Here is a 23,658-nt window from a genome sequence, read left to right as displayed (position 1 = left end):
CGGTTTGCCAAGCCTCTTTTTCATGAGGAGTCGTCCCGTTGAAGCTGGACATTTGACCATTGCAATGACTCTTACCTTGAGAGTTGCTTCTTTTTTATTTGTAATGATGACCTCCCCAGTTCTCCCTGTGGTCAGCCCATGGGATGATGGGAAACTGCGTCGTGGAGGAGGTGGAGGGGGTGACTTGGAGGGTTTCTCTGTCCTGTATCTGTGGACCGTGAGCTCCTCTGGAAAAGAAACTGACTGTTAACTGGTTAATATTTGCCATCATTTCATCTCCAACTCTCCTCACTACTGACAAGAGGGAGGTGAAACTCCAATCCAAACTGATCCAGAAATAACTGCCTTTCTAGATTATTCTTTAATAGACAAAGAGCCCTGTTGCCTCACACCTTTCCATTGACTCTCGGAGTTGGCAGCTGTGGGTTAGCACTCTCGCCCTGGAGTCAAGAGGTGGTGAGTTCAAGACTCACTCCAGAGCTTCAAGCACAACCTCTGACACTTGCAGCGTTGGTACTGAGGGAGTGCTGCACTGTCGGAGGGTCCGTACTGAGGGAGTGCTGCACTGTCAAAGGGGCAGTACTGAGGGAGTGCTGCACTGTCAAAGGGGCAGTACTGAGGGAGTGCTGCACTGTCGGAGGGTCCGTACTGAGGGAGTGCTGCACTGTCGGAGGGTCAGTACTGAGGGAGTGCTGCACTGCAGGAGGGTCAGTACTGAGGGAGTGCTGCACTGTCGGAGGGTCAGTACTGAGGGAGTGCTGCACTGTCGGAGGGTCAGTACTGAGGAAGTGCTGCACTGTCGGAGGGTCAGTACTGAGGAAGTGCTGCACTGTCGGAGGGGTAGTACTGAGCGAGTGCTGCACTGTCAGAGGGGTAGTACTGAGGGAGTGCTGCACTGTCAGAGGGGTAGTACTGAGGGAGTGTGGCACTGTCGGAGGGGCAGTACTGAGGGAGTGCTGTACTGTCGGAGGGTCAGTACTGAGAGAGTGCTGCACTGTCGGAGGGGTAGTACTGAGCGAGTGCTGCACTGTCAGAGGGGTAGTACTGAGGGAGTGCTGCACTGTCGGAGGGGTAGTACTGAGGGAGTGCTGCACTGTCAGAGGGGTAGTACTGAGGGAGTGCTGCACTGTCGGAGGGGTAGTACTGAGGGAGTGCTGCACTGTCAGAGGGGTAGTACTGAGGGAGTGCTGCACTGTCAGAGGGGTAGTACTGAGGGAGTGTGGCACTGTCGGAGGGGCAGTACTGAGGGAGTGCTGTACTGTCAGAGGGGCAGTACTGAGGGAGTGCTGCACTGTCAGAGGGGTAGTACTGAGGGAGTGTGGCACTGTCAGAGGGGCAGTACTGAGGGAGTGCTGTACTGTCAGAGGGGCAGTACTGAGGGAGTGCTGTGCTGTCAGAGGGGCAGTACTGAGCGAGTGCTGCACTGTCAGAGGGGTAGTACTGAGGGAGTGTGGCACTGTCAGAGGGGTAGTACTGAGCGAGTGCTGCACTGTCAGAGGGGTAGTACTGAGGGAGTGTGGCACTGTCAGAGGGGTAGTACTGAGGGAGTGCTGTACTGTCAGAGGGGTAGTACTGAGGGAGTGTGGCACTGTCAGAGGGGTAGTACTGAGGGAGTGCTGTACTGTCGGAGGGGTAGTACTGAGGGAGTGCTGTACTGTCAGAGGGGTAGTACTGAGGGAGTGTGGCACTGTCAATGGGGTAGTACTGAGGGAATGCTGTACTGTCAGAGGGGTAGTACTGAGGGAGTGTGGCACTGTCAGAGGGGTAGTACTGAGGGAGTGCTGCACTGTCAGAGGGGCAGTACTGAGCGAGTGCTGCACTGTCAGAGGGGCAGTACTGAGCGAGTGCTGCACTGTCAGAGGGGCAGTACTGAGGGAGTGTGGCACTGTCAGAGGGGTAGTACTGAGGGAGTGCTGCACTGTCAGAGGGGTAGTACTGAGGGAGTGTGGCACTGTCAGAGGGGTAGTACTGAGGGAGTGCTGTACTGTCAGAGGGGTAGTACTGAGGGAGTGCTGCACTGTCGGAGGGGCAGTACTGAGGGAGTGCTGCACTGTCGGAGGGGTAGTACTGAGGGAGTGCTGTACTGTCAGAGGGGTAGTACTGAGGGAGTGCTGCACTGTCGGAGGGGTAGTACTGAGGGAGTGCTGTACTGTCAGAGGGGTAGTACTGAGGGAGTGTGGCACTGTCAGAGGGGTAGTACTGAGGGAGTGCTGCACTGTCAGAGGGGTAGTACTGAGGGAGTGCTGCACTGTCAGAGGGGTAGTACTGAGGGAGTGTGGCACTGTCAGAGGGGTAGTACTGAGGGAGTGCTGTACTGTCAGAGGGGTAGTACTGAGGGAGTGCTGCACTGTCGGAGGGGCAGTACTGAGGGAGTGCTGCACTTTCGGAGGGGCAGTACTGAGGGAGCGCTGCACTGTCAGAGGGGCAGTACTGAGGGAGTGTGGCACTGTCAGAGGGGTAGTACTGGGGGAGTGCTGTACTGTCAGAGGGGTAGTACTGAGGGAGTGCTGTACTGTCGGAGGGGCAGTACTGAGGGAGTGCTGCACTGTCAGAGGGGTAGTACTGAGGGAGTGTGGCACTGTCGGAGGGGTAGTACTGAGGGAGTGCTGCACTGTCGGAGGGGTAGTACTGAGGGAGTGCTGCACTGTCAGAGGGGTAGTACTGAGGGAGTGTGGCACTGTCAGAGGGGTAGTACTGAGGGAGTGCTGCACTGTCGGAGGGGTAGTACTGAGGGAGTGCTGCACTGTCGGAGGGGTAGTACTGAGGGAGTGCTGCACTGTCGGAGGGGCAGTACTGATGGAGTGCTGCACATGTCGGAGGGGCAGTACTGAGGGAGTGCTGCACTGTCGGAGGGTCAGTAGTGAGGGAGTGCAGCACTGTCGGAGGGTCAGTAGTGAGGGAGTGCAGCACTGTCGGAGGGGCAGTAGTGAGGGAGTGCAGCACTGTCGGAGGGGCAGTACTGAGGGAGTGCTGCACTGTCGGAGGGGCAGTACTGAGGGAGTGCTGCACTGTCGGAGGGGCAGTACTGAGGGAGTGCTGCACTGTCGGAGGGGCAGTACTGAGGGAGTGCTGCACTGTCGGAGGGGTAGTACTGAGGGAGTGCTGTACTGTCAGAGGGGTAGTACTGAGGGAGTGTGGCACTGTCAATGGGGTAGTACTGAGGGAGTGCTGTACTGTCAGAGGGGTAGTACTGAGGGAGTGTGGCACTGTCAGAGGGGTAGTACTGAGGGAGTGCTGCACTGTCAGAGGGGCAGTACTGAGCGAGTGCTGCACTGTCAGGGGCAGTACTGAGGGAGTGAGGCACTGTCAGAGGGGTAGTACTGAGGGAGTGCTGTACTGTCAGAGGGGTAGTACTGAGGGAGTGCTGTACTGTCAGAGGGGTAGTACTGAGGGAGTGTGGCACTGTCAGAGGGGTAGTACTGAGGGAGTGCTGTACTGTCAGAGGGGTAGTACTGAGGGAGTGCTGCACTGTCGGAGGGGCAGTACTGAGGGAGTGCTGCACTGTCAGAGGGGTAGTACTGAGGGAGTGCTGCACTGTCGGAGGGGTAGTACTGAGGGAGTGCTGCACTGTCGGAGGGGTAGTACTGATGGAGTGCTGCACTGTCGGAGGGGCAGTACTGAGGGAGTGCTGCACTGTCGGAGGGTCAGTACTGAGGGAGTGCTGCACTGTCGGAGGGTCAGTAGTGAGGGAGTGCAGCACTGTCGGAGGGGCAGTAGTGAGGGAGTGCTGCACTGTCAGAGGGGCAGTACTGAGGGAGTGCTGCACTGTCAGAGGGGCAGTACTGAGGGAGTGCTGCACTGTCGGAGGGGCAGTACTGAGGGAGTGCTGCACTGTCGGAGGGGCAGTACTGAGGGAGTGCTGCACTGTCAGAGGGGCAGTACTGAGGGAGTGCTGCACTGTCGGAGGGTCAGTAGTGAGGGAGTGCTGCACTGTCGGAGGGTCAGTACTGAGGGAGTGCTGCACTGTCGGAGGGTCAGTAGTGAGGGAGTGCTGCACTGTTGGAGGGTCAGTGGTGAGGGAGTGCTGCACTGTCGGAGGGTCATTACTGAGGGAGTGCTACACTGTAAGAGGGGCAGTACTGAGGGAGTGCTGCACTGTCAGAGGGGCAGTACTGAGGGAGTGCTGCACTGTCAGAGGGGCAGTACTGAGGGAGTGCTGCACTGTCGGAGGGTCAGTACTGAGGGAGTGCTGCACTGTCGGAGGGTCAGTACTGAGGGAGTGCTGCACTGTCGGAGGGTCAGTACTGAGGGAGTGCTGCACTGTTGGAGGGTCAGTACTGAGGGAGTGCTGCACTGTCGGAGGGTCAGTACTGAGGGAGTGCTGCACTGTAAGAGGGGCAGTACTGAGGGAGTGCTGCACTGTCGGAGGGTCAGTAGTGAGGGAGTGCTGCACTGTCAGAGGGTCAGTACTGAGGGAGTGCTGCACTGTAAGAGGGGCAGTACTGAGGGAGTGCTGCACTGTCGGAGGGTCAGTACTGAGGGAGTGCTGCACTGTCGGAGGGTCAGTAGTGAGGGAGTGCTGCACTGTCGGAGGGTCAGTACTGAGGGAGTGCTGCACTGTCAGAGGGTCAGTACTGAGGGAGTGCTGCACTGTCGGAGGGTCAGTACTGAGGGAGTGCTGCACTGTCGGAGGGTCAGTAGTGAGGGAGTGCTGCACTGTCGGAGGGTCAGTACTGAGGGAGTGCTGCACTGTCGGAGGGGCAGTCCTGAGGGAGTGCTGCACTGTAAGAGGGGCAGTACTGAGGGAGTGCTGCACTGTCGGAGGGTCAGTAGTGAGGGAGTGCTGCACTGTCAGAGGGTCAGTACTGAGGGAGTGCTGCACTGTCGGAGGGTCAGTACTGAGGGAGTGCTGCACTGTCGGAGGGTCAGTAGTGAGGGAGTGCTGCACTGTCGGAGGGTCAGTACTGAGGGAGTGCTGCACTGTCTGAGGGGCAGTCCTGAGGGAGTGCTGGACTGTCGGAGGGTCAGTACTGAGGGAGTGCTGCACTGTAAGAGGGGCTGTCTTCCAGATGAGTTTTTAAAACAATTACAGGTGAATGTAGAAAAGTCAAACGGCAATATTTTGAGGTCAGTGTTTATCCCTTTACAAACATCATCACAATTTAGTGACTGTCTGGCCAATATCACATTTCTTAAAGAATAAATGTGATCGCTAACATCGAGCCGGCTTTGTCTTAATCTTGAAAATAGGTTTTCTTTTGGTGCGACCGCTACTCTATTACCTCTTATTCCTCCTAAAAGTAATTTTAAATCATCCTTCAAACGAACTCCAGTCTTCATTATCTTTTTGACTACTTGCTAACAAGTTAAAATAAAGGAATTAAACAGAGAGTAAAATCACAGCATCACAGAGGAGGCCATTCAACCCTTTGAGCCTGTGCTGGCCCTTTGAAAGAGCAGTCACGCTTTGTCCCACATCCCTGATTTTTGTCCGTAACCCTCTAAGTTCCCCATCCTCAAGTACCTCTCCAATTCCCATTTAAAATTATTTATGGAATCAGCTTTCACCATCTTTTCAGGTAGAGCGTTCCAGATCCCGACAACTCTCTGAATTAAATCAAATTCTCCTCATCTCCCCTCTCGATCTTTTGCCAATGATGTGAAATCTCTGACCTCTGGGCATCAGTTTTTCTCTATCGACTCTATCCGATCCTCTCAGCATCACGGATTGCTCTATTCAGTCACCACTTATCCTAGCTTTTCCAACCTCTCCTCATTCCTGGCCACATCCTGGTAAACTTTCTCTGTGCCCTTCCTAAGGTCTTTAAACCTTTGTTGAAATGCGGTGCCTCAAATTGTCCACAATACTCCAGCTGAGGCCTAACCAGTGATGCAGAAAGTTCTAGAGGTTTGTAGGTGCTCTGTGGCGGTTTGAGCTTTAACGGTACAAGGTCTTTCCCCACCTGAGTGTCTTCGTCCGTTTGCATCGGTCTTGGTGAGTGTTTTCTGCGCGTGCTGCGGTTTCATTTGCTTCGGCTCAGCTGTTGGCACGGCGACCATTTTTGGTTTGTTGGCAAATCCTAGATCAGGGATTGCTTTCATCAGCTCGGCTTGTGTCTCTTCCAGAAGCCGATTAATGTCCTTGTTACTGAACTGAGTTAAACTGGCTCGCTTCTCCTCCCAGTCTCTCTCTGCTGCCTTTAAATGGGAAGAAAGAATAAATAAGCCTCTGGTGAGTTCTACATCTGTCCCGTTGGCCGTCACTCAGAGGCACAAGCTTTGCAATCTGCTAAATCAATATTGGGTTTTTTAGCACAATCACACCACGGCAGATGGTGAAATTTGAATTCAATTAATAAATTTGGCATTAAAAGCTAGTCTAATGATGACCATGAAACCAGTGTCAATTGTTGTAAAAACCCATCTGGTTCACTTATGTCCTTTAGGGAAGAAAATCTGCCGTCCTTACCTGGTCTGGCCTACATGTGACTCCAGACCCACAGCAATGTGGTTAACTCTTAAAAATGCCCTCTGAAATGCCACTCAGTTCCAGTGCAATTAGGGATGGGCAATAAATGCTGGCCTTGCCAGTGATGCACATAACTCACAAACAAATTTTAAAAAAAAAATGAAGCAAATCCAATAACTTGACTTGGAGTGCGCTGTTGCTCAGTAGTAGGACTGCTGCCTTTGGGTTTGAGCCCCACTCCATACTGTCCTGATGAGTGATCAAAGCTGTAGTCTCTGCGTTGACAGCCAGGAGGCAGTGGGGGGTACTCACGTACCACGAGAGTTGAGTGTTGACCCCTCCCTCCAGCCTGCCCATTACAGTTAGCTGGTCTCCTCCTGGACAGGTTAACATCCTGTTCACATAAAAATGGGCTGTAGTTATAGAAGTTACCCAGAGTAAAACATATTGGGTGTAAAAGTAATGGAAGACATGGGTCCATCAGCATTAGGCAGGGAAGAGAAAGAAAAATAACTTGACTTAACCAACTTCAAATTAAGGGTAGACTGTAGATCCCCGTTTACTGTTTCGAAGGATCCAATTCCGCCCCAAGGAGATTTCTACCTCCCTCTTTCTTTGAAGTATTTTCTGGGCTTTCTTCTCTTCATCCCACCTACCCTCCGATTAGACAGGGAGTCACTTTCTCCACTGAAGCCAGACATTGGAAAGCAGAGAGCGTTGGAATGAATTGTCCTTTAATATTCACTCTCTCCCTTGACTGGGTAGAGGGAGAGGGGTCAGCAAGGGGAGGGGAGAGGGAGGGAAGGAGAGAGGAATGGCATGGGAAGAGGAAGGGATGGGAAGTGGAGGGGAAAGAGAGGGGATCAGGAGCTGAGGGGAAGGAACGGGGAGGGAATGAGGAGGAGAGGGGAGTGGGGGTGAGGGTGGAATGTGGAGAAGAAACAGGATGGAGAGGGAATGGGGATCTGAAGGAATGTGGAGGGGAGGGGTGGGTGTAGGGAGGCGAGGTGGAGGGGAAGGGACATGGACAGAATATGAAGGAAATGGCAGGGAACTGGGAGGGGAGGGTGAGTGGGTGAGGAGAGGACAGAACAAAATGTGGAGGAGAGGGAATGGGGAGGGAACTGGGAGGAGAGGGGTTGAGGAGGCTAGGTCTAGTCCCTGCTCAGACCTTGTTTAGAGCTCCCGAGCTGTGGGCACTTGGCTGGTCCACATTCATGCTCTGTACCCGACAGCATAAACTGTAGTAGCTCCATTCTAATGGTCGTCCCCAGTCCAAGTCCCTCAGCCCTTTCTTCTGTAGACCAAATATGTGTCAGAACCTGACAACAGAACAGCCTTTACTGCACCCATTCCCATTTCTACATCAGCCATCCTTCAATCCCTTTGAAGGAGATTGTTTGTGTTGAATTACATGGTTTAATGCTGTGGACTCACAGGGTACTGGGTTACGGTTGTTACTCATTCATTTCACAAAGACTCCGAGTAGCAAGCACAAGGAGACTTTAACAGGAACTGTGAGACAAGAAAAGAGCCTTGGGTTTGGCTTTTACCATCCCGATTGTCACTTGTTGCAACAATAGAGGAGTTGTTGACCAATCACAGCGATCAATCTCTGTCAATGAATCTACAACAGACTCAGACATGAGGTGAGGAAAAACCCAATGATGGAGAGCCCTGGGAACCAGAGATCCAAAACCATCTGTTCCTCCCAAGCTCGCTCCACTCACCACCCATCATGTCTTAAATTACTCACATACTGGGCTCCAAAGTGTTATTTCTTTCATTCCGTTAAACTGACCTGGAACTCAACACAGATCCCGGAATGAAAGGCCATTGTAAAGTCCTGTCCTATGACCTCTTGACTATGAGCACAGGATGTGAGCACAGAACACTTAGAAAGTTCTGCAACTTTTCACTTCTTAAATTTCAATATCTTACCTCAACAGAGATAGCTCGATCCGTGTTCCTTTTGCTTGGTGCCATCGGAGCCTCCTCCATTGAATTGCTGTGGATTGCGACCCCCTGGCACAACCCTGAAGGATTCTGGGAAGGAGCAGCATGAACCGGGGAATTCTGGGTAAGCTGAGCCAGAGCGGAATTGTGGCTCTGCCAGGTTTTCACTGACATTGTGTGTGTTTCCTGGAAATTGGAGGGAGGGCTGGTAGGAATTTCAAATTCGGAATTCCTGGAGTAGGAGTCCGTGCTCGTGTGCTTTGGCAATTGGGCTTCCTCAGTTCCTTTCATCATTGTCTCATTTGGTTGTCTGCAGAGTAAATCCAAATTCAACATAAATGCCAATTCCCACTCGATGATAGATTTTCTCCTTATAACAAGCACCTTGTTTTTTTTAAAGTCCAGTTTGCTTCCAGTTTCCCCTAAGGGTACCAATCTAAGCTGACCCTCCCTACTGCAGCACTGAGGGAGTGCTGCACTATTGGAGGTGCCGTCTTTCGGATGAGACGTTAAACCAAGGCCCCATCTTCCCTCTTGGGTGGACTATTTCCAAGAGAAGCAGGGAATTCTGTCCAGAGTCCTGGCCAATATTTATCCCTCAACCAACACTGAAAAACAGATTATCTGATCACATCCCTGCTTGTGGGAGCTTGCTGTGCGCAATTTGACTGCTGCGTTTCCCACATTTCGGCAGCACCTGCACTTCAAAAGTGCTTCATTGGTTGTAAAACTCTTTGGGATATCCTGAAGTTGTGAAAGGCGCTATATAAATGCAAATCTTTCTTCCTTTATACAGAGAGCAAACCAGGCCATAACTGAAAAAATACTGAACACAGGCCAATGCAAATAAACCTGATTAACGCGAGAGTTCACAATCAGGACCAATGCTCAGATCCACCCACATGTTTTCAATCATTAAGGTTTTTAATCTAAATATATATGTTTGAAACAAACAAACAGGAACCATTTAGAGGCAGTGAGGAAGGGAAGGAAGGAGAAAGGGATTGTCAAGAGCTGATAGGGAGGATAGAAAGTCAGGACGAGAAGGTGCCACAGAGAGACATGGGACAGACGACTGCAGCTCAGGTTGCAGGTGTGGGAATCTCCAAGGTGGGAATATAGAAAATGGCCGTATTACCTGCTGAACCGTCTTGGGCAGGCCTCCGCAGGGTAGGCCGAGTTGGAGGGTGAGCAGCTGAGTAAAAAGACAAAAAGAAAGAAAACGAGTCACCGCAGCGAGTTCCCTGGGCAGAACTCTGATTATAGTGGAATACAATCCAGAGCAAAGCACAGATTCCTGATCCCCGTCTCAGCGATAGGCTCGAACTCGCCCCAGAGTTTCTCAGTCAGAGTGTCAGGAATCAGTCGAAATAGTCTGCAACAGTTTTAAATATACTTTCAGTGCAGCACTGTTTTGGCCAGAACTCAGCTGCCTATATTCTAACTCACACCAAGTCCTTTCACCCATCACTGATCAACATTGCCTCCCGGTCCGCAATGCCTCGATTTTAAAATTCTCATCCTTGTTTTCAAACCCCACTAAGGCCTCGGCCCCTCCCTATTTCTGGAATCTCCTCCAGCTACTACCAACAATCCTCTGAGAACTCTGCGTTCCTCCAATTCTGGCCTCCTGCGCATCAGAGAACCTATTGCTGCCGTCATTAATGATCTACGGTGACCGAGGGGACATCATAAAAAAATCAGAATAAAACCAGTTCAATGCTAACAGAGAAATACATTCTTCACAGAGAGGATTTGGAGAGCAGGAAAAGGGCCAGTGGTTAAAAGGAAGATACAAACGTACTTGGGAAGTAAGGATATTAAAAGATATGGAGACAGGACAATCAGTTGGGTTTAAAAAGGGAACTGGCTCCCTTAGCTAACAAAATGGTCATGTCAGATTGAAGAACCAGCTTCAGATGGTCCGTTTGGTGAGGCTTGTGTTGGATCTAAGAGTCAAAGGCAGACACGTTGGGCTGGAGTTTCCCTCTGGGAGCGGGAAACAGGAGTCAGGATTGTTTCCGGGTCCCGAACCCACTCCTGGGGAAGGGGGGTGGGGAAGCACTCACTCTTCGGGATTTTCATGGAGGCGTTTCCCCCCCACCAACCTTAATTGGCATGGCGACAGGTTCTCTGTCCAATTAAGGGCGGTTGGTGGGGTTTCAAAGCTAGACGACCAACCACAGGCCTTCCGGCTTGAGAGGAGCAGCAGCCTGCACTGGAAGGTAAGTAACAGAGAGGGTGCTTCAACATGGAGGCACCCTCTCACCAATATTTTAAAATGTTTAATTAAAAAACAAATCACACGGTCAGGCTACCACAATGGGAGGGGGTGGGGAAACCCCCTACAGGGTGACCTTTGGCTGCTCCTGCAGCCAGGCCTACTGGGAGGGCCTCTAGGCCTGTGCTGGAGCAGTTCCCCCCACATCCCACTGCTGGGTGCCCGCCTCCAGGCATTAAACCGCTCCCTGTTGGTTTGGGAAACTCGAGGCCAACTGGAATTTCCAGTCAGCCTCCTTTAATTGCCGTTAAGAAGACCTTTCACGAGCCTCGTGGGGCAGGTAGCCCTTCCCACCCCGAACCCGCCTTCACCAAAATGGCCAGTGCCGAGATTAGTGAGAGGAAAGCGGCATACCAGACAGCGCCAGTATTTTTGGGCCCCATCTGTCTCCATTCCCCGTCATTAGTGGGTCCAGAAAATCCTGCCCGTTGACTTTGTCGCATGCCCAGGTACCTCATTACCTTGGAAGGTACCGAAACATTTGCAATTCTCCCAATACTTGCTACCTCGGGTTGCCAACTCTGGGTGCATGTATTCCTGGAGGTGTGATCACTGACGTCCCTCCTTTAATCACCCCACCCCCCACTCTCTCGCCATTGGTCAACTGGTTGCCTCACACGGCAATGCCTTCCCACACCAATTGGAAAGTGAAGAGACTCTTTCTTACCCCATTGGATGATTCTTGATACTCAGTCAGAACAGCTTTTATTTCCTCCCCACCCCATAACTAATAAATAAAAGTATTCAAAGAAACTAAAACAAGATACAATTATTTTTAACTCTCCCTTGTTGGCATTCAGCCGGGCCCAGGAGATTAATCTTTAAACAGAGCAATCTTGAAGTGTTGACTACTCTATTTCCTTCTGCTATTCCGAACCCTGGCCCCATCAATGAGCAGTGACTCACTATTGGTGAGTGATTGCAACTGAATGACCAAATCAACAATCTCAATTAAATTCTCAGCTCCAATCAATTCAAGAGTGGGCTCGACCTACAATGAAACAATACTGTGGACCCAAAGTGAAAATGCTGTCCACTTGGAAGCATTGAGGGTCTCAAAATAGATTGTTGAATTCTTAAAGAGATCCTGCTTTCTGTGGTGTAATTAATATCTGATCGTACCAGGAGAACAAGGGTTCATCACTTTACCTTCTCAATGTGGCAAGGGCGTCTGTGATGGTCTTGCAGCGTTTCAGCAGGATGTCCAATCTATGAGGTTCCTCTTTCAGGAATTTCACTGCCTCTACCTCCACGCGTAGAATCACCCGCATTTTACTCTGTAGATTGGGGAACTGAGCTATGGAGACACAAAGAAACTAAATAAGTTCTACACACACCTATCCAACAGCTTTACAATATGTATTCTGTCTCTGCTTCCTAGAATTGGGAGTCTATCAAAAGGGCCTAAACCCTCCTCTCAATCTCAACTTAGATTTGAGCTTAAGCTTCCTGGAGTAGGATGGAAGGGGATAGAGGAAGGGAGACAGAGAGAGAGAGGCAAAGCGCACGAGAAACAGAGAGACAGAGAGTCAGGCAGAGACAGAAAGTGCGACCGACAGAGACAGAGACAAAGAGGGCTAGAAACAGAGAAAGAAAGACAGAGAGAGTGAGAGACAAAGAGACAGAGACAGAGAGAGTGGGCAGAGAAGTTGGTACGTGACTAAACTAGACTCTCTGAACCTTAGGAGGATTATGCTCAACCTCGTGAAGCTACAACTGTTTGGATCTGAATTGGAAATGTTGGATTTGTGTCTGAATTGCTTTTCTTGTTTTGTATAAATGACTTGGACTTGGGTGTTGAGAGAACAATTTCAAAGTTTGCGGACGACACAAAATTTGGCAACGTAGTAAACTGTAGCAGACTTCAGGAGGCCATAGACAGACTGGTGAAATAGCAGACATGGGGCAGATACAATTTAATGCGGAGAAGTTTGAAGTGATGCACTTTGCAAGAAACAACATGGAGAGGCAGTATAATCTAAATGGTACTATTTGAGGGGATGCCTTGGAGGGGGGGCATATTCACAAATCCTTGAAGGTGGCAGGGCAAGTTCATGAGGCAGTTTAGAAAATGTGAGGGATCCTTGGCTGTGTAAATAGTGACACTGAATAGAAAAGTAAAGGAGTCATGCTAAACCTTTACAAATCATGGATGGACTATTGTGCACAATTCTGGGCACCACACACTTTAGGAAGGATGTCACGGCCCTGGAGAAGGGGCAGAAGACATTTACAAGGATGATAACAGGGTGAGGGACTTCAGTAATGTGCATAGACTGGAGAAACTGGGATTGTTCTCCTTAGAGCAGAGAAGGTTAAGGGGAAATTTAATAGAGATGTTCAAAACCATGAGGGGTTTTGGTAGAACAAGTAGAGAAAAGCCATTTCCTCTGGAAAGTGGGCGAGTAACTAGAGGTCTTAGACTGAAAATAATTGGCAAAAGAACTAAAGCGGAGATGAGGAGAGATTTCTTCACACACAGAGTTGTTAAGATCTGGAACTCGCTACCTGAAAGGGTGGTGGAATCAGATTCTATAGAAACTTTCAAAAGGCAACTGGACATGTACTTGAAGAGAATCATTTGCAGGGTTAAGGGGAAAAATCTGGGGTGAGCGACTAAGTGAGATATATCTTTCAAAGGGCCAGCATAGGCACTACAGGCTGAATGGCCTCCTCCTGTGTTGTACAATTCAATGATTCTAATTCTTCTGCCTATGCGGCTTGTACACGGCTCCCATGAACACGCAATCAATCGTAGCTCTCTCCATAGGCTGTGGAACTAAACCAAACTGACATGGAAAACCCAAAGGCCCTATTTTCTGTGCTGTTCCAGATAGATATACTCTGGCTGCCACTGTAGCCCCACCTATCCCGGTTGGAGGGAAGGAGTCCACCGCTGGTAGGCAGGGCCTCAGCAGTGTTTGGAACCTGATGCCATCTTTACTCCAGATTGCAGTTATGACACTGGCAGGATTGTGACCAGAAGATGGTCATGGCTTCTCTAGTGTTGCCAGCTCTGGTTGGATGTATCCCTGGAGGTTTCATCATGTGGCCTCTCTCCTCCAAATGCCCCACCCAGTCAAACAGCCAAGTTATAACTAACAAATAAAAGCATTCAAAGAAAATTAAAATAAAAGTACAATTGTTTTTAATGCCACTGTGATTTCTTTTCCTGGGTTCCTCACATCAGTGTCCTAGAGATTACGGTTCAATTCCTGGAGATGCCAGGGCAATCTGGGAGGGTTGGCAATCCCTCGTCTCCTCTCACAAGGAAACCCCGGGTCCTCCCTCTGTACCCCAATTATGATTTTTGTTTGACCGTCTTCTCTGGTCTCCTACCACATCAAATCCCCTCTCCCCCACCCCTGGCCCCCTTGTCATTGATAGAATCATAGAAATTAATGGCAAGGAGGCCATTTGGTCAATTCTGTCTGTGCCAGCCAAAAAGATCCAACCAGCCTCATCCCACTTTCTAGTTCTTGGTCTGCAGCCCTGTAGGTTACAGCAGTTCACATGCATATCCAAGTATTATTTTAAATGCGATGAGGGTTTCTGTCTTACCACCCTTTCAGGCAGTGAGTTCCAAACCCCCACCATCCTCTGGGTGAAAAAAAATTACTCATCAACTCCTCTAATCCTGCTATTTCCTGTCCGGTTTTGGAGGAAGTCAGCCTTCCGTCATTTAAATCAGGCTCGGGAGTTAAAATGACCTCACTCTAGAGTCTTTGTTGGCATGTTGCTCCCCCCACAACTCACCCTTGCTCCCATCTCCTCTCCCCCCACAATCATGCTTCAGGGCTCAAGGCTTGTTCTCCAATCCATCAGCTGATGTCACTGAGTTGCTACAACTCAGCACCAGAGCCTCATTGTGCTGGGAGAAAAAGAGAGGGAGGTGAGGGGCTAAAACAACCAGGGCACCTCCCCTCCAGCAGCTCCTGCCAGGAAGGGTTTTCTCATGTCTGTAGTCACAGTGTAGGCCCAAAGGGACCCCACAATTCTTGGAGTGATACCCCAGAGGGGTGTGTGCACCTTCCAGGGAGAAGGACAGAAAATTCCTGCTTCCATGTGTCATTATCACTCCCTTTCAGATCTGCCCACCGTGGGCATCCCTCCCGTCTCCGCTGGCCAGTGTCCGAGGCCTCTTACCCTTCAGTTCAGTGAGAGTTTCTCCCAACTGACGCAAGACTAGTGCCTTCTCCTCCAGTTCCTGTACTGTGATCAGCCTCTGATTCAGGCCCGAGTCTCGCTGTAAATCTTCTACCGACTTCTCCAAATCGCTGTCAACAGGAACACAAATTAGACTCCAACCTTCTTCGGAGAAACAGTAACTGAGGCTAAAAGTGTCAACTGATTGGTTAGCCTTTGATTAATGCTGTTGAAAAAACAATAAACCTCTTTGTGGCCTTTCCCTGGTATCGGCCGGAGGTTGCAATCAAAAATATTGGCATTTACAAGTTGCTTAATCTCATCATCTATATGCGCTGAAGTGCTTTGTACAATGAATTATGCTTGGAATTCAGTCACTGTTATTATGTAAAAAATTTATGTCTTTTTTTTCAATGTGCCTGCCTCTCTTACCTGACCAGTCTGGGCCCATACGTGACTCCAGTTCCAGATCAAAGTGGTCGACGCTTAACTGCCCACCAAAGTGGCCTAGAAAGTCACTGAGGCAACTAGGGGTGGACAATAAGTATGAGAATCAATAAAGAAAAGTCCTGATTGACACAGGTCCCTGCCCTTGTCCTGTATGAAAGACCTTCTGTAATAATGCTCTGTTTTTTCATACAACTACCTATGACAGCCAACGAGGGGCAGTAGATCTTCACACATGTAGCTGGCTCTTTGCAGAATTTATCCTTTTACCTTGAGTTGAACCAGACGTCAATTCAAGGTGACACGTTCACTGTTCATTGACTTCAAAGCAGAACTGATTGAAACAAATGGTGGCAGTTTTCAGGGCAGTTATCTCAAAGGGTGATCAGGACAATGTAAAATTCTGGTTTAACAGAACCAGTTACAGGTCCAAACTGTCGGCACTGGATTAGCAGCTTTGGTAGAGGAGTAGTTACGTTACTGGACTAATAATCCAGAGAATTTATCTCTGAAAATGGGCGGCACAGTGGCGCAGTGGTTAGCACTGCAGCCTCACAGCTCCAGGGACCCGAGTTCAATTCTGGGTACTGCCTGTGCGGAGTTTGCAAGTTCTCCCTGTGTCTGCGTGGGTTTTCTCCGGGTGCTCCGGTTTCCTCCCACAAGCCAAAAGGCTTGCAGGTGATAGGTAAATTGGCCGTTGTAAATTGCCCCTAGTGTAGGTAGGTGATAGGGAATATGGGATTACTGTAGGGTTAGTATAAATGGGTGGTTGTTGGTCAGCACAGACTCGGTGGGCTGAAGGGCCTGTTTCAGTGCTGTATCTCTAAATAAATTTTTTAAAAATAATAATTTGAGTTCAAATCTCACCGTAACAGCTTGAGAATTTGAACTCCGTTTTTTTTAAAATCTGTTATCGGTGCAAGTGACCATGAAGTTGTCATTAAACAGCAAACTGGTTCACAAATGCTGCTTAGCAAAGGAACCCTGCCATCCTTACCCAGTGTGGCCAACATGTAACTCCAGTCCAACACTCAGCCACATCAAAACTGGCATCTAAGGATGGGCAATAAATGCGGGTCTTGCCAGCAATGCCCACATCCCAAGAATGAACGAAAAAAAGATGGTCAGCCATCACCTAACACCAAGAATTTAATCCGAGTTAAAAGCACAAAACCATCCCAAATATCATAAATAAACACATTGTCAATTCTTGCTTATCCTTTCTCTATAGTTTGCCTGGCTTCGAGATTGGTGAGTGCTCTATCGCTGAAGAATGATGGAAGAACAGAGAACACAGACAGGTGAAGGGCAGTCGACCTTCACACATGTAGCTGGCTCACTGGATCAATGCATCCACCGAGAGGACAGGCGGGGCCTCAGTTTAGATTAGATTAGAGATACAGCACTGAAACAGGCCCTTCGGCCCACCGAGTCTGTGCCGAACATCAACCACCCATTTATACTAATCCTACACTAATCCCATATTCCTACCAAACATCCCCACCTGTCCCTATATTTCCCTACCACCTACCTATACTAGTGACAATTTATAATGGCCAATTTACCTATCAACCTGCAAGTCTTTTGGCTTGTGGGAGGAAACCGGAGCACCCGGAGAAAACCCACGCAGACACAGGGAGAACTTGCAAACTCCACACAGGCAGTACCCGGAGTCGAACCCGGGCCCCTGGAGCTGTGAGGCTGCGGTGCTAATCACTGCGCCACTATGCCGCCCTAATACCTCATCTCCGACAGTGCAGCACTCCCTCAGTACTGCACTGGGAGTGTCAGTCTACATAACGTGCTCAAGTGTCTGGATTGGAACTTGAATCCACAACATTGTGACTCAGAGGTGAGAGAGATTAATACCCAATGGGCCAAGATTGACACTGGTAAATATCTCTGTCAAAAAGATTTGTTTATCTTTGATAGACTTCAACATAAAAACACTTAGGCAGTAATTGCAACAGCCGTTCACCTTCCAGCACCTTCAACATATAAACTGGACTGAACAGTGTAACCTAGCTACCAAAAATATCACAGCAAAAAACACATGTCCATCTGCTCTCCTCCTCCCTAATGGCAAACACATTTGACACACAATCTATTACACAGTAATCTTGCATTTAAAAACTTCCACCTATAGAAAGCCATAAGCCACATTATTTTGTGTTTCTCCTTCATTGATCCAATTATGCCATGACTCTGGAACAGATGCACTGTCTCCCTGTACCATTCTCAGTTAACAACAAACTTTTTATTGGATTGTGTAAAACCCAAATCCTATTACGAGGAAATCGTTTGGTTTCACTTTGCAAGTGGATTCGTTTATGATTAATGTGTTGTGTGGTTGGATGTTTTTTGAGATACGCAATAAAGCACTGGCTGTTGCTTGGTAACAGTACATGGCTGGGAGGTGTGCAGTTCACCTGCCCATCTGAGAGGGGATAAACTTTATCACCAGTAACTAGCAGACAGACCTGGTTTGTCAGCTAACAGCTGAATGCCCCTCTCTCTCTCTCTGGAACCTACTCCAGTCCTATAACCCTCTGACAACAAGACACTTCTGCGATTCTGGCCTCTTGTGCATCCCCTGAATTCCTTCACCTCACCATTAGTGGCTGTGCCTTCAGCTGCCAAGGCCCTAAGCTCTGGAACTCCCTCCCTCAACCTCTCTGCCTCTCTAGCCTCCTTTAAGACGCTCCTTTAAACCTATCTCTTTGATCAAGCTTTTGGTCACCTGTCTCCATTGGCTTGGTATCAATTTTTGTTTTGATAATTGTATCTGTGAAGTGCCTTGGGATGTTTTATGGTGTTAAAAATGTTATATAAATGCAAGTTGTTATTGTATCGAATTGGGATTCATCATTACCTACACCAGCATATTTATTCTTCTGTCTACATTATGGATCCTTCGAACTTCACTTTAGAAATGGAACAGTGAAGATTCGAGAGAGAAATTCTATCCACTGTGTGTTTAACTGCCGTTGGCAGTCATTCGGACACCCTCCCAATTAATTACTGCCATGATCACTAAAAGCTGCTGATTTTTAGCAAGTCAGAAAGTGCAGTGTTTTTCTGAACTTTCTTCTCCTCCTCAGCTCCAAGTATAAAGTTCTCCCAGACCCTTTGTGCTTGGAGAGAACCCGTCAGGATTTTAGGTCGGGATGTCAGGAAAAAGCCTCAGGACCCAAATGGAAGGGAATTCCTGTCTGAGCCCCTCATTGAGTCACTTGCCTGCACTCCCAATCGGTGCTCATTTTTATTTTGATTCATTCATGGGATGTGAGCGTCACTGGCAAGGCCAGCATTTATCGCCCAACCCTAATTGCCCTCAAGAAGGTGGTGGTGGAGGTGGTGGTGGTGGTGGAGGTGGTAGTAGTGGTGGTGCTGGTGTTGGTGGTGCTGGTGGTGGTGGTGGTGGTGGTGGTGGTGCTGGGGGTGGTGGAGGTGGTGGTGCTGGTGATGCTGGTGGTGGTGGTTGTGGTGGAGGTGGTGGTGGTGCTGGTGGTGGTGGAGGTGCTGATGGGGGTGGTGGAGGTGGTAGTAGTGGTGGTGGTGGTGCTGGTGTTGGTGGTGCTGGTGGTAGTAGTGGTGGTGGAGGTGCTGGTGGCGGTGGAGGTGGTGGTGGTGAGGGGGGTGGTGGTGGCGGTGGAGGTTGTGGTGATGGTGGTGGAGGTGCTGGTGGTGGTGGTAGTAATGGTGGTGGAGGTGCTGGTGGCGGTGGAGGTGGTGGTGAGGGGGGTGGTGGTGGCGGTGGAGGTGGTGGTGATGGGTGTGGTGGTGCTGGTGGTGGTGGTAGTAGTGGTGGTGGTGCTGGTGCTGGTGGTGGAGGTGGAGGTGGTGGTGGTGCTGGTGCTGGTGGTGGAGGCGGTGGTCGTGGCGGAGGAGGTGGAGGTTGAGGTGGTCGTGGCGGTGGAGGCGGCGGCGGTGGTGGAGGCGGTGGTGTTGGAGGAGGTGGTGTTGGAGGAGGTGGTGGTGGAGGAGGTGGTGTTGGAGGAGGTGGTGTTGGAGGAGGTGGTGTTGGAGGAGGTGGTGGTGGAGGAGGTGGTGGTGGAGGAGGTGGTGGAGGCGGAGGAGGTGGTGGAGGCGGAGGAGGTGGTGGAGGTGGTGGAGGCGGAGGAGGTGGTGGAGGAGGTGGTGGTGGAGGCGGTGGTGTTGGAGGAGGTGGTGTTGGAGGAGGTGGTGGTGGAGGAGGTGGTGGTGGAGGAGGTGGTGGTGGAGGAGGTGGTGGTGGAGGAGGTGGTGGAGGTGGTGGCAGCGGTGACGGTGGCAGTGGTGGAGGAAGCGATGGTGGCGGAGGAGGTGGTGGTGGAGGCGGCGGAGGTGGCGGCGGAGGTGGTGGCGGTGGCAGCGATGGCGGTGGTGGTGGTGGCGGCGGTGGCGGTGGTGGTGGTGGCGGCGGTGGTGGCGGTGGCAGCGATGGCGGTGGTGGTGGTGGCGGCGGTGGCGGTGGTGAGCTGCTTTCTTAAATACAACTGAATAGTTTGCTTGATCATTTCAGGGAGCAGTTCAGAATTAACCACATTGCTGTGAGTCTGGAGTCACATGTAGGCCAGACTGGGTAAAGACAGCAGATTTCCTTCCCTAAAGGACGTTAGTGAACCAGATGGGTTTTTTAACAATCCACTCATGTCAAGGTCATTGTAATGTCATTGAACTCAATGCTCGAGTGTTGACGTGTACAATCTGCCTTACTTTGTGCAGCCATCTGGCTTTGCGAATAATTTTGAACCTACTTCAGCTGCTGGACGATCATCTCCTCCTCATTCAGGTATTTCTGCCTCTCCTCTTCGACCAGAGCACGCTGGCGATGGAGAGGGTCTTGCTGCTTCCGCAGAGTTTCCGTTACCCTGATGCTTATTTCTGACTCCAAGCGCTTCATCATGTTTTTCATGGTGTCTTGGCTTTGGAGCTGTCAGAGAGAGTAACGAACAAGACATTGATATCAGAACTGCGAGGTTATACCTATCAGGAAAGATTGAACAGGCTGAGGCTATTTTTTCTAGAAAAGAAAAGACTGAGGAAACGAAAACACAGGTCATAAATATGATAGTCACTAATAAATGCAATAGGGAACGCCAGAGAAATATGTTTTTTTTAACCAGAGAATGGTGAGAATGTGGAACTCGCTACCACAAGGAGTAGTTGAGGTGAATAATGTAGATGCAGTTAAAGGGAAGCTGGATAAACACATGAAGGAGCATTGCCTGTGCTGAGATCAACTAACTCCCAGAGACCAGGAGTCAAGGCAGCAACATTCTTGGTGTCTGTGCTACAATCCCAAGCATCCGTTATATTTACCATTCCGTCTCATTGAGGAAATTCAACAGAGAGAAACAGAAAATAATGTGTCAGGACTAATGAGAATCCCTTGCAACTGTTTAATTGTATTACTGCATTCCTTCAGTTCGGATGCTAACTTGACACACGTGTTCATGGCCAGCAACCAAGACAGAGGCTTCTTTAAGTCAAGGTTGAGAGCTAAGTCTGCAGAATAATAATTCCTTTAATGGAATAAGAAGCTCTGCACCTTCCAGACACGGTCATTCAGATCTACAGTGACCCGAGATAATTTCACGGAGTGCTGCTCTCTGTCTGTCTCTATCTCAGTTACAGCCATCACCACTCAGCATGGGCCAACAGGAGATCAGAGGAACCAGGAAGATTCATTCTCTTGGATTTTCAGACAGGAGTGGTTCAGAATCATGGGCACCCAAGGGCAACTGCAGAGTTACATTCTGATCAAAAGGGAGGCGAGAGGGGTGTAAACCTGTCTTCCAAGCTCTCTGCGATTAGATTTCAGTGGTGAAATCAATCTAGGGCCTTGTGTATTGTTAATAAGGCACGGTGCAAGTGTATTTATAGGTTCAAGCTTGACTGTTATTCTCTCCAAAATCAAATTGGCTGCCGACATTTCCTCACCTCTCCCAAGAAGAATGGTGACTAGGGCAAAGACTGAGAGGACTATCGGCTTCTGGAGAAAGGAGGAAGGAATGATTGTGAAAAAGAAAACAAACAAACAAACAAACATCTCCCAAACCTGCAACCGCCAACATCTAGAAGCCCAAGGGAACCCAACCACCTGCAAGTTCCCTGCAATATACACACCACCCCGACTTGGAACTATATCGCAGTTCTTTCAATCTCACTGGGTCAAAAACCTGGAACCTCCACCCTAACAGCACTGTGGGAGTATCTACACCACATGACCTGCAGCGGTTCAAGAAGGTGACTCACCACCACCTTCTCAAAGACAATTATGGATGGGCAATAAATGCTGGCCTAGCCAGCAATGCCCACCCCTTCAAAATTTATTAAAAAGGCACAGAGACTGGAGGAAATCTTCCCTCCCCTCTCAGTGACCTGTTTTTAACTTTTTCATTATTTGTTCCCAGTGTGGGTGTCACTGGCAGGACTGGCATTCATTGCCCTATCCTAGTTTCTCCGAGCAGGTGCTAATGCTACCCAGATCCCCAGAATGAATTTTTATAAAGTCATAATAATTCAGGGATTAACTGACACTAGTAGTAAGTTGTACTGCGAGAGAGGGAGCGAGAGCCAGGCTGAATGTGAGGAAGACAATCAGATACCTGGAGCTTATGCAGCTGCTGAAGCTGGTTGCGCAGGTCGCTGGCATTCTGCTGGAGGTCGTGTAGATGGAGCTGCATCTGGAGCCTGGTAATAGCAGTGGGGTGGCTGATGGATGCAGGTGCTGCTGAACTAGTCACAGTGCTACGAACAGAGGGACTGAGAGCTGATGGTAAAAGAGAGAAAGAAAAAACGCACAATGAGAAACCCAGAAGCAGAACAAACTTTTGCATGAGTTTAAAACTCCCAGAAACTCTTGGCAAGAGGATAATGAGCACAGGACGCTGCTGAAGGCAAGGTGAGAAGGGTAACACCTCGAGGGAATTTGAATAACACAATGGTGTGAAATGCCAGGCAATTCAATCAGCACAACATGCACCAGCTTCGATTTCATCTCAAAGGCTTTGCACAGTACACGTGCACTGTCTGTGTCAATAGAAATGGAAGCAAAGGGATGAGCAGGGACTAGTACAGAGGAGAGACTGAGAATTCCAACAGTACAACCAAAAAACATCGCTACTCGTAAACTTGCGAGGTCAGAGCTACACACTGCCAGTTCATTTTGTTTAGAATGAATTGCTACTGTAAGTATTACAAACAGGAGCAAACACTCAGCACGTTTCGAGGCAGTGATCTACCGCCATGTTTACACAGAGTGAGGTTGAGATTCCTGTTGATATTGCACATGAACGATCTGGGTGGTCCCCGTGTGACATCAACATGCAAACATTTCACATGTTCTTATGAAATTCCTTTGCTCTTCGGTTTAACCCGGTTATTTTATCCAAGTTTGTTTTTATTCGTTCTCAGGATGTGGTCGTCGAGGGCAAGGCCACCATTTACTGCCCGTCCTGTAACTGCCCTGAGACGGTGCTGATGAGCTGCCTTCTTGCACCAGTGGCATCATTTGTCTTAGCGGTTCGTTCGGCCACTTTAGAGAGCAGTTAAGAATCGACTACATTGTTATGAATGGACTCATATACAGGCCAGACCGGGTCAGGACGGCAGGTTTCCTTTTCTCAAGGACATCAGTGAACCAGATGGGTTTGATTTCCAAATATTTTAAACTGAAACTCAAGCAGCCATGTGGGCATTTGAGCTCACCTTCCACGAGATTATTAGCCCATGCCTGGGGATTACCCATCCAGTAATACAGCCACTACACTGCCGTAATCCTATTAAACTAAGGAGGTCACTTTACAAATTTGTTTGGCCAATAAGGAGCCTGGCAGGCCAGTAATGCAAATTGGGAATTGGTGTGTACACCGTCTATGGCCACTTATGGCGTCAAGTTCGATTTTCACCCTATGCTGAATCAGCTGGTTTGAGCCACTGCGTTAAAATTGGCCTTTGCAGCCCCTCCTTTAGGGAAGCGAAAATATATTTCAATAAAACTAGCAGGGGTTCCTGCTCATGATCCTCATCTGGTAACCCCTTGGTGGAAAGTCTGCAGATTGAGATGGCTCCCTCTGCTGTGGAGCCCCTCAAGGTGAAATAGCTTGCCAGCATTCACTTAGTCAGTATCCAGGTCACACGTGTGGAATGGCCATGAGGCCATGTTAGTCTTTAAAGGCTGTGCTCGTTCCGACTGCACTCTAGCTATCAACAGAGCCCGTGAGGGTTGGCTGGGGCCGTACTGCGGTGGGAAACTTAAATTGTTGATTTTCCGGGCTGGGCTCAGGATTAGAATCCAATTTCGGGAGAAACCCGGTCAATCCGGGTGGGCTGAGAATCCTATCCTTCTGCGAGATCTCGCTAGACTGAGGTGCTGGACAGAGAGTTGGGGATGCATCCTTGCTGAATTTGCCCTTTCACTCTCAGCAAGATT

The 23,658-nt window shown here is 49.5% G+C and overlaps 1 protein-coding gene across 8 annotated transcripts in view; it reads right to left on the bottom strand.

Moving 5' to 3' along the window:
- Window positions 1-23,658, bottom strand: part of LOC137348206 (SRC kinase signaling inhibitor 1-like) — a 348,246-nt gene that overhangs the window by 25,467 nt on the left and 299,121 nt on the right. For 7 of the 8 annotated variants that reach the window (XM_068013559.1, XM_068013562.1, XM_068013564.1 and 4 more), the window contains exons 11-18: window positions 21,833-21,996; window positions 19,979-20,154; window positions 14,793-14,923; window positions 11,796-11,943; window positions 9,504-9,560; window positions 8,351-8,675; window positions 5,904-6,138; window positions 76-227 (exon numbers count right to left, since the gene is read on the bottom strand). In XM_068013559.1, coding sequence (XP_067869660.1) covers window positions 76-227; window positions 5,904-6,138; window positions 8,351-8,675; window positions 9,504-9,560; window positions 11,796-11,943; window positions 14,793-14,923; window positions 19,979-20,154; window positions 21,833-21,996 — 1,388 coding nt within the window. The remainder of the gene's footprint in view (window positions 1-75; window positions 228-5,903; window positions 6,139-8,350; window positions 8,676-9,503; window positions 9,561-11,795; window positions 11,944-14,792; window positions 14,924-19,978; window positions 20,155-21,832; window positions 21,997-23,658) is intronic. The other variant, XM_068013563.1, reaches the window with a different exon arrangement.

The sequence above is a fragment of the Heterodontus francisci genome, chromosome 33 (genome assembly GCF_036365525.1).
Source record: "Heterodontus francisci isolate sHetFra1 chromosome 33, sHetFra1.hap1, whole genome shotgun sequence".
Lineage (NCBI taxonomy): Eukaryota > Metazoa > Chordata > Chondrichthyes > Heterodontiformes > Heterodontidae > Heterodontus > Heterodontus francisci.
Note: the sequence above shows the minus strand (reverse complement) of the source record. Positions and strands in the feature narration are given on the sequence as shown.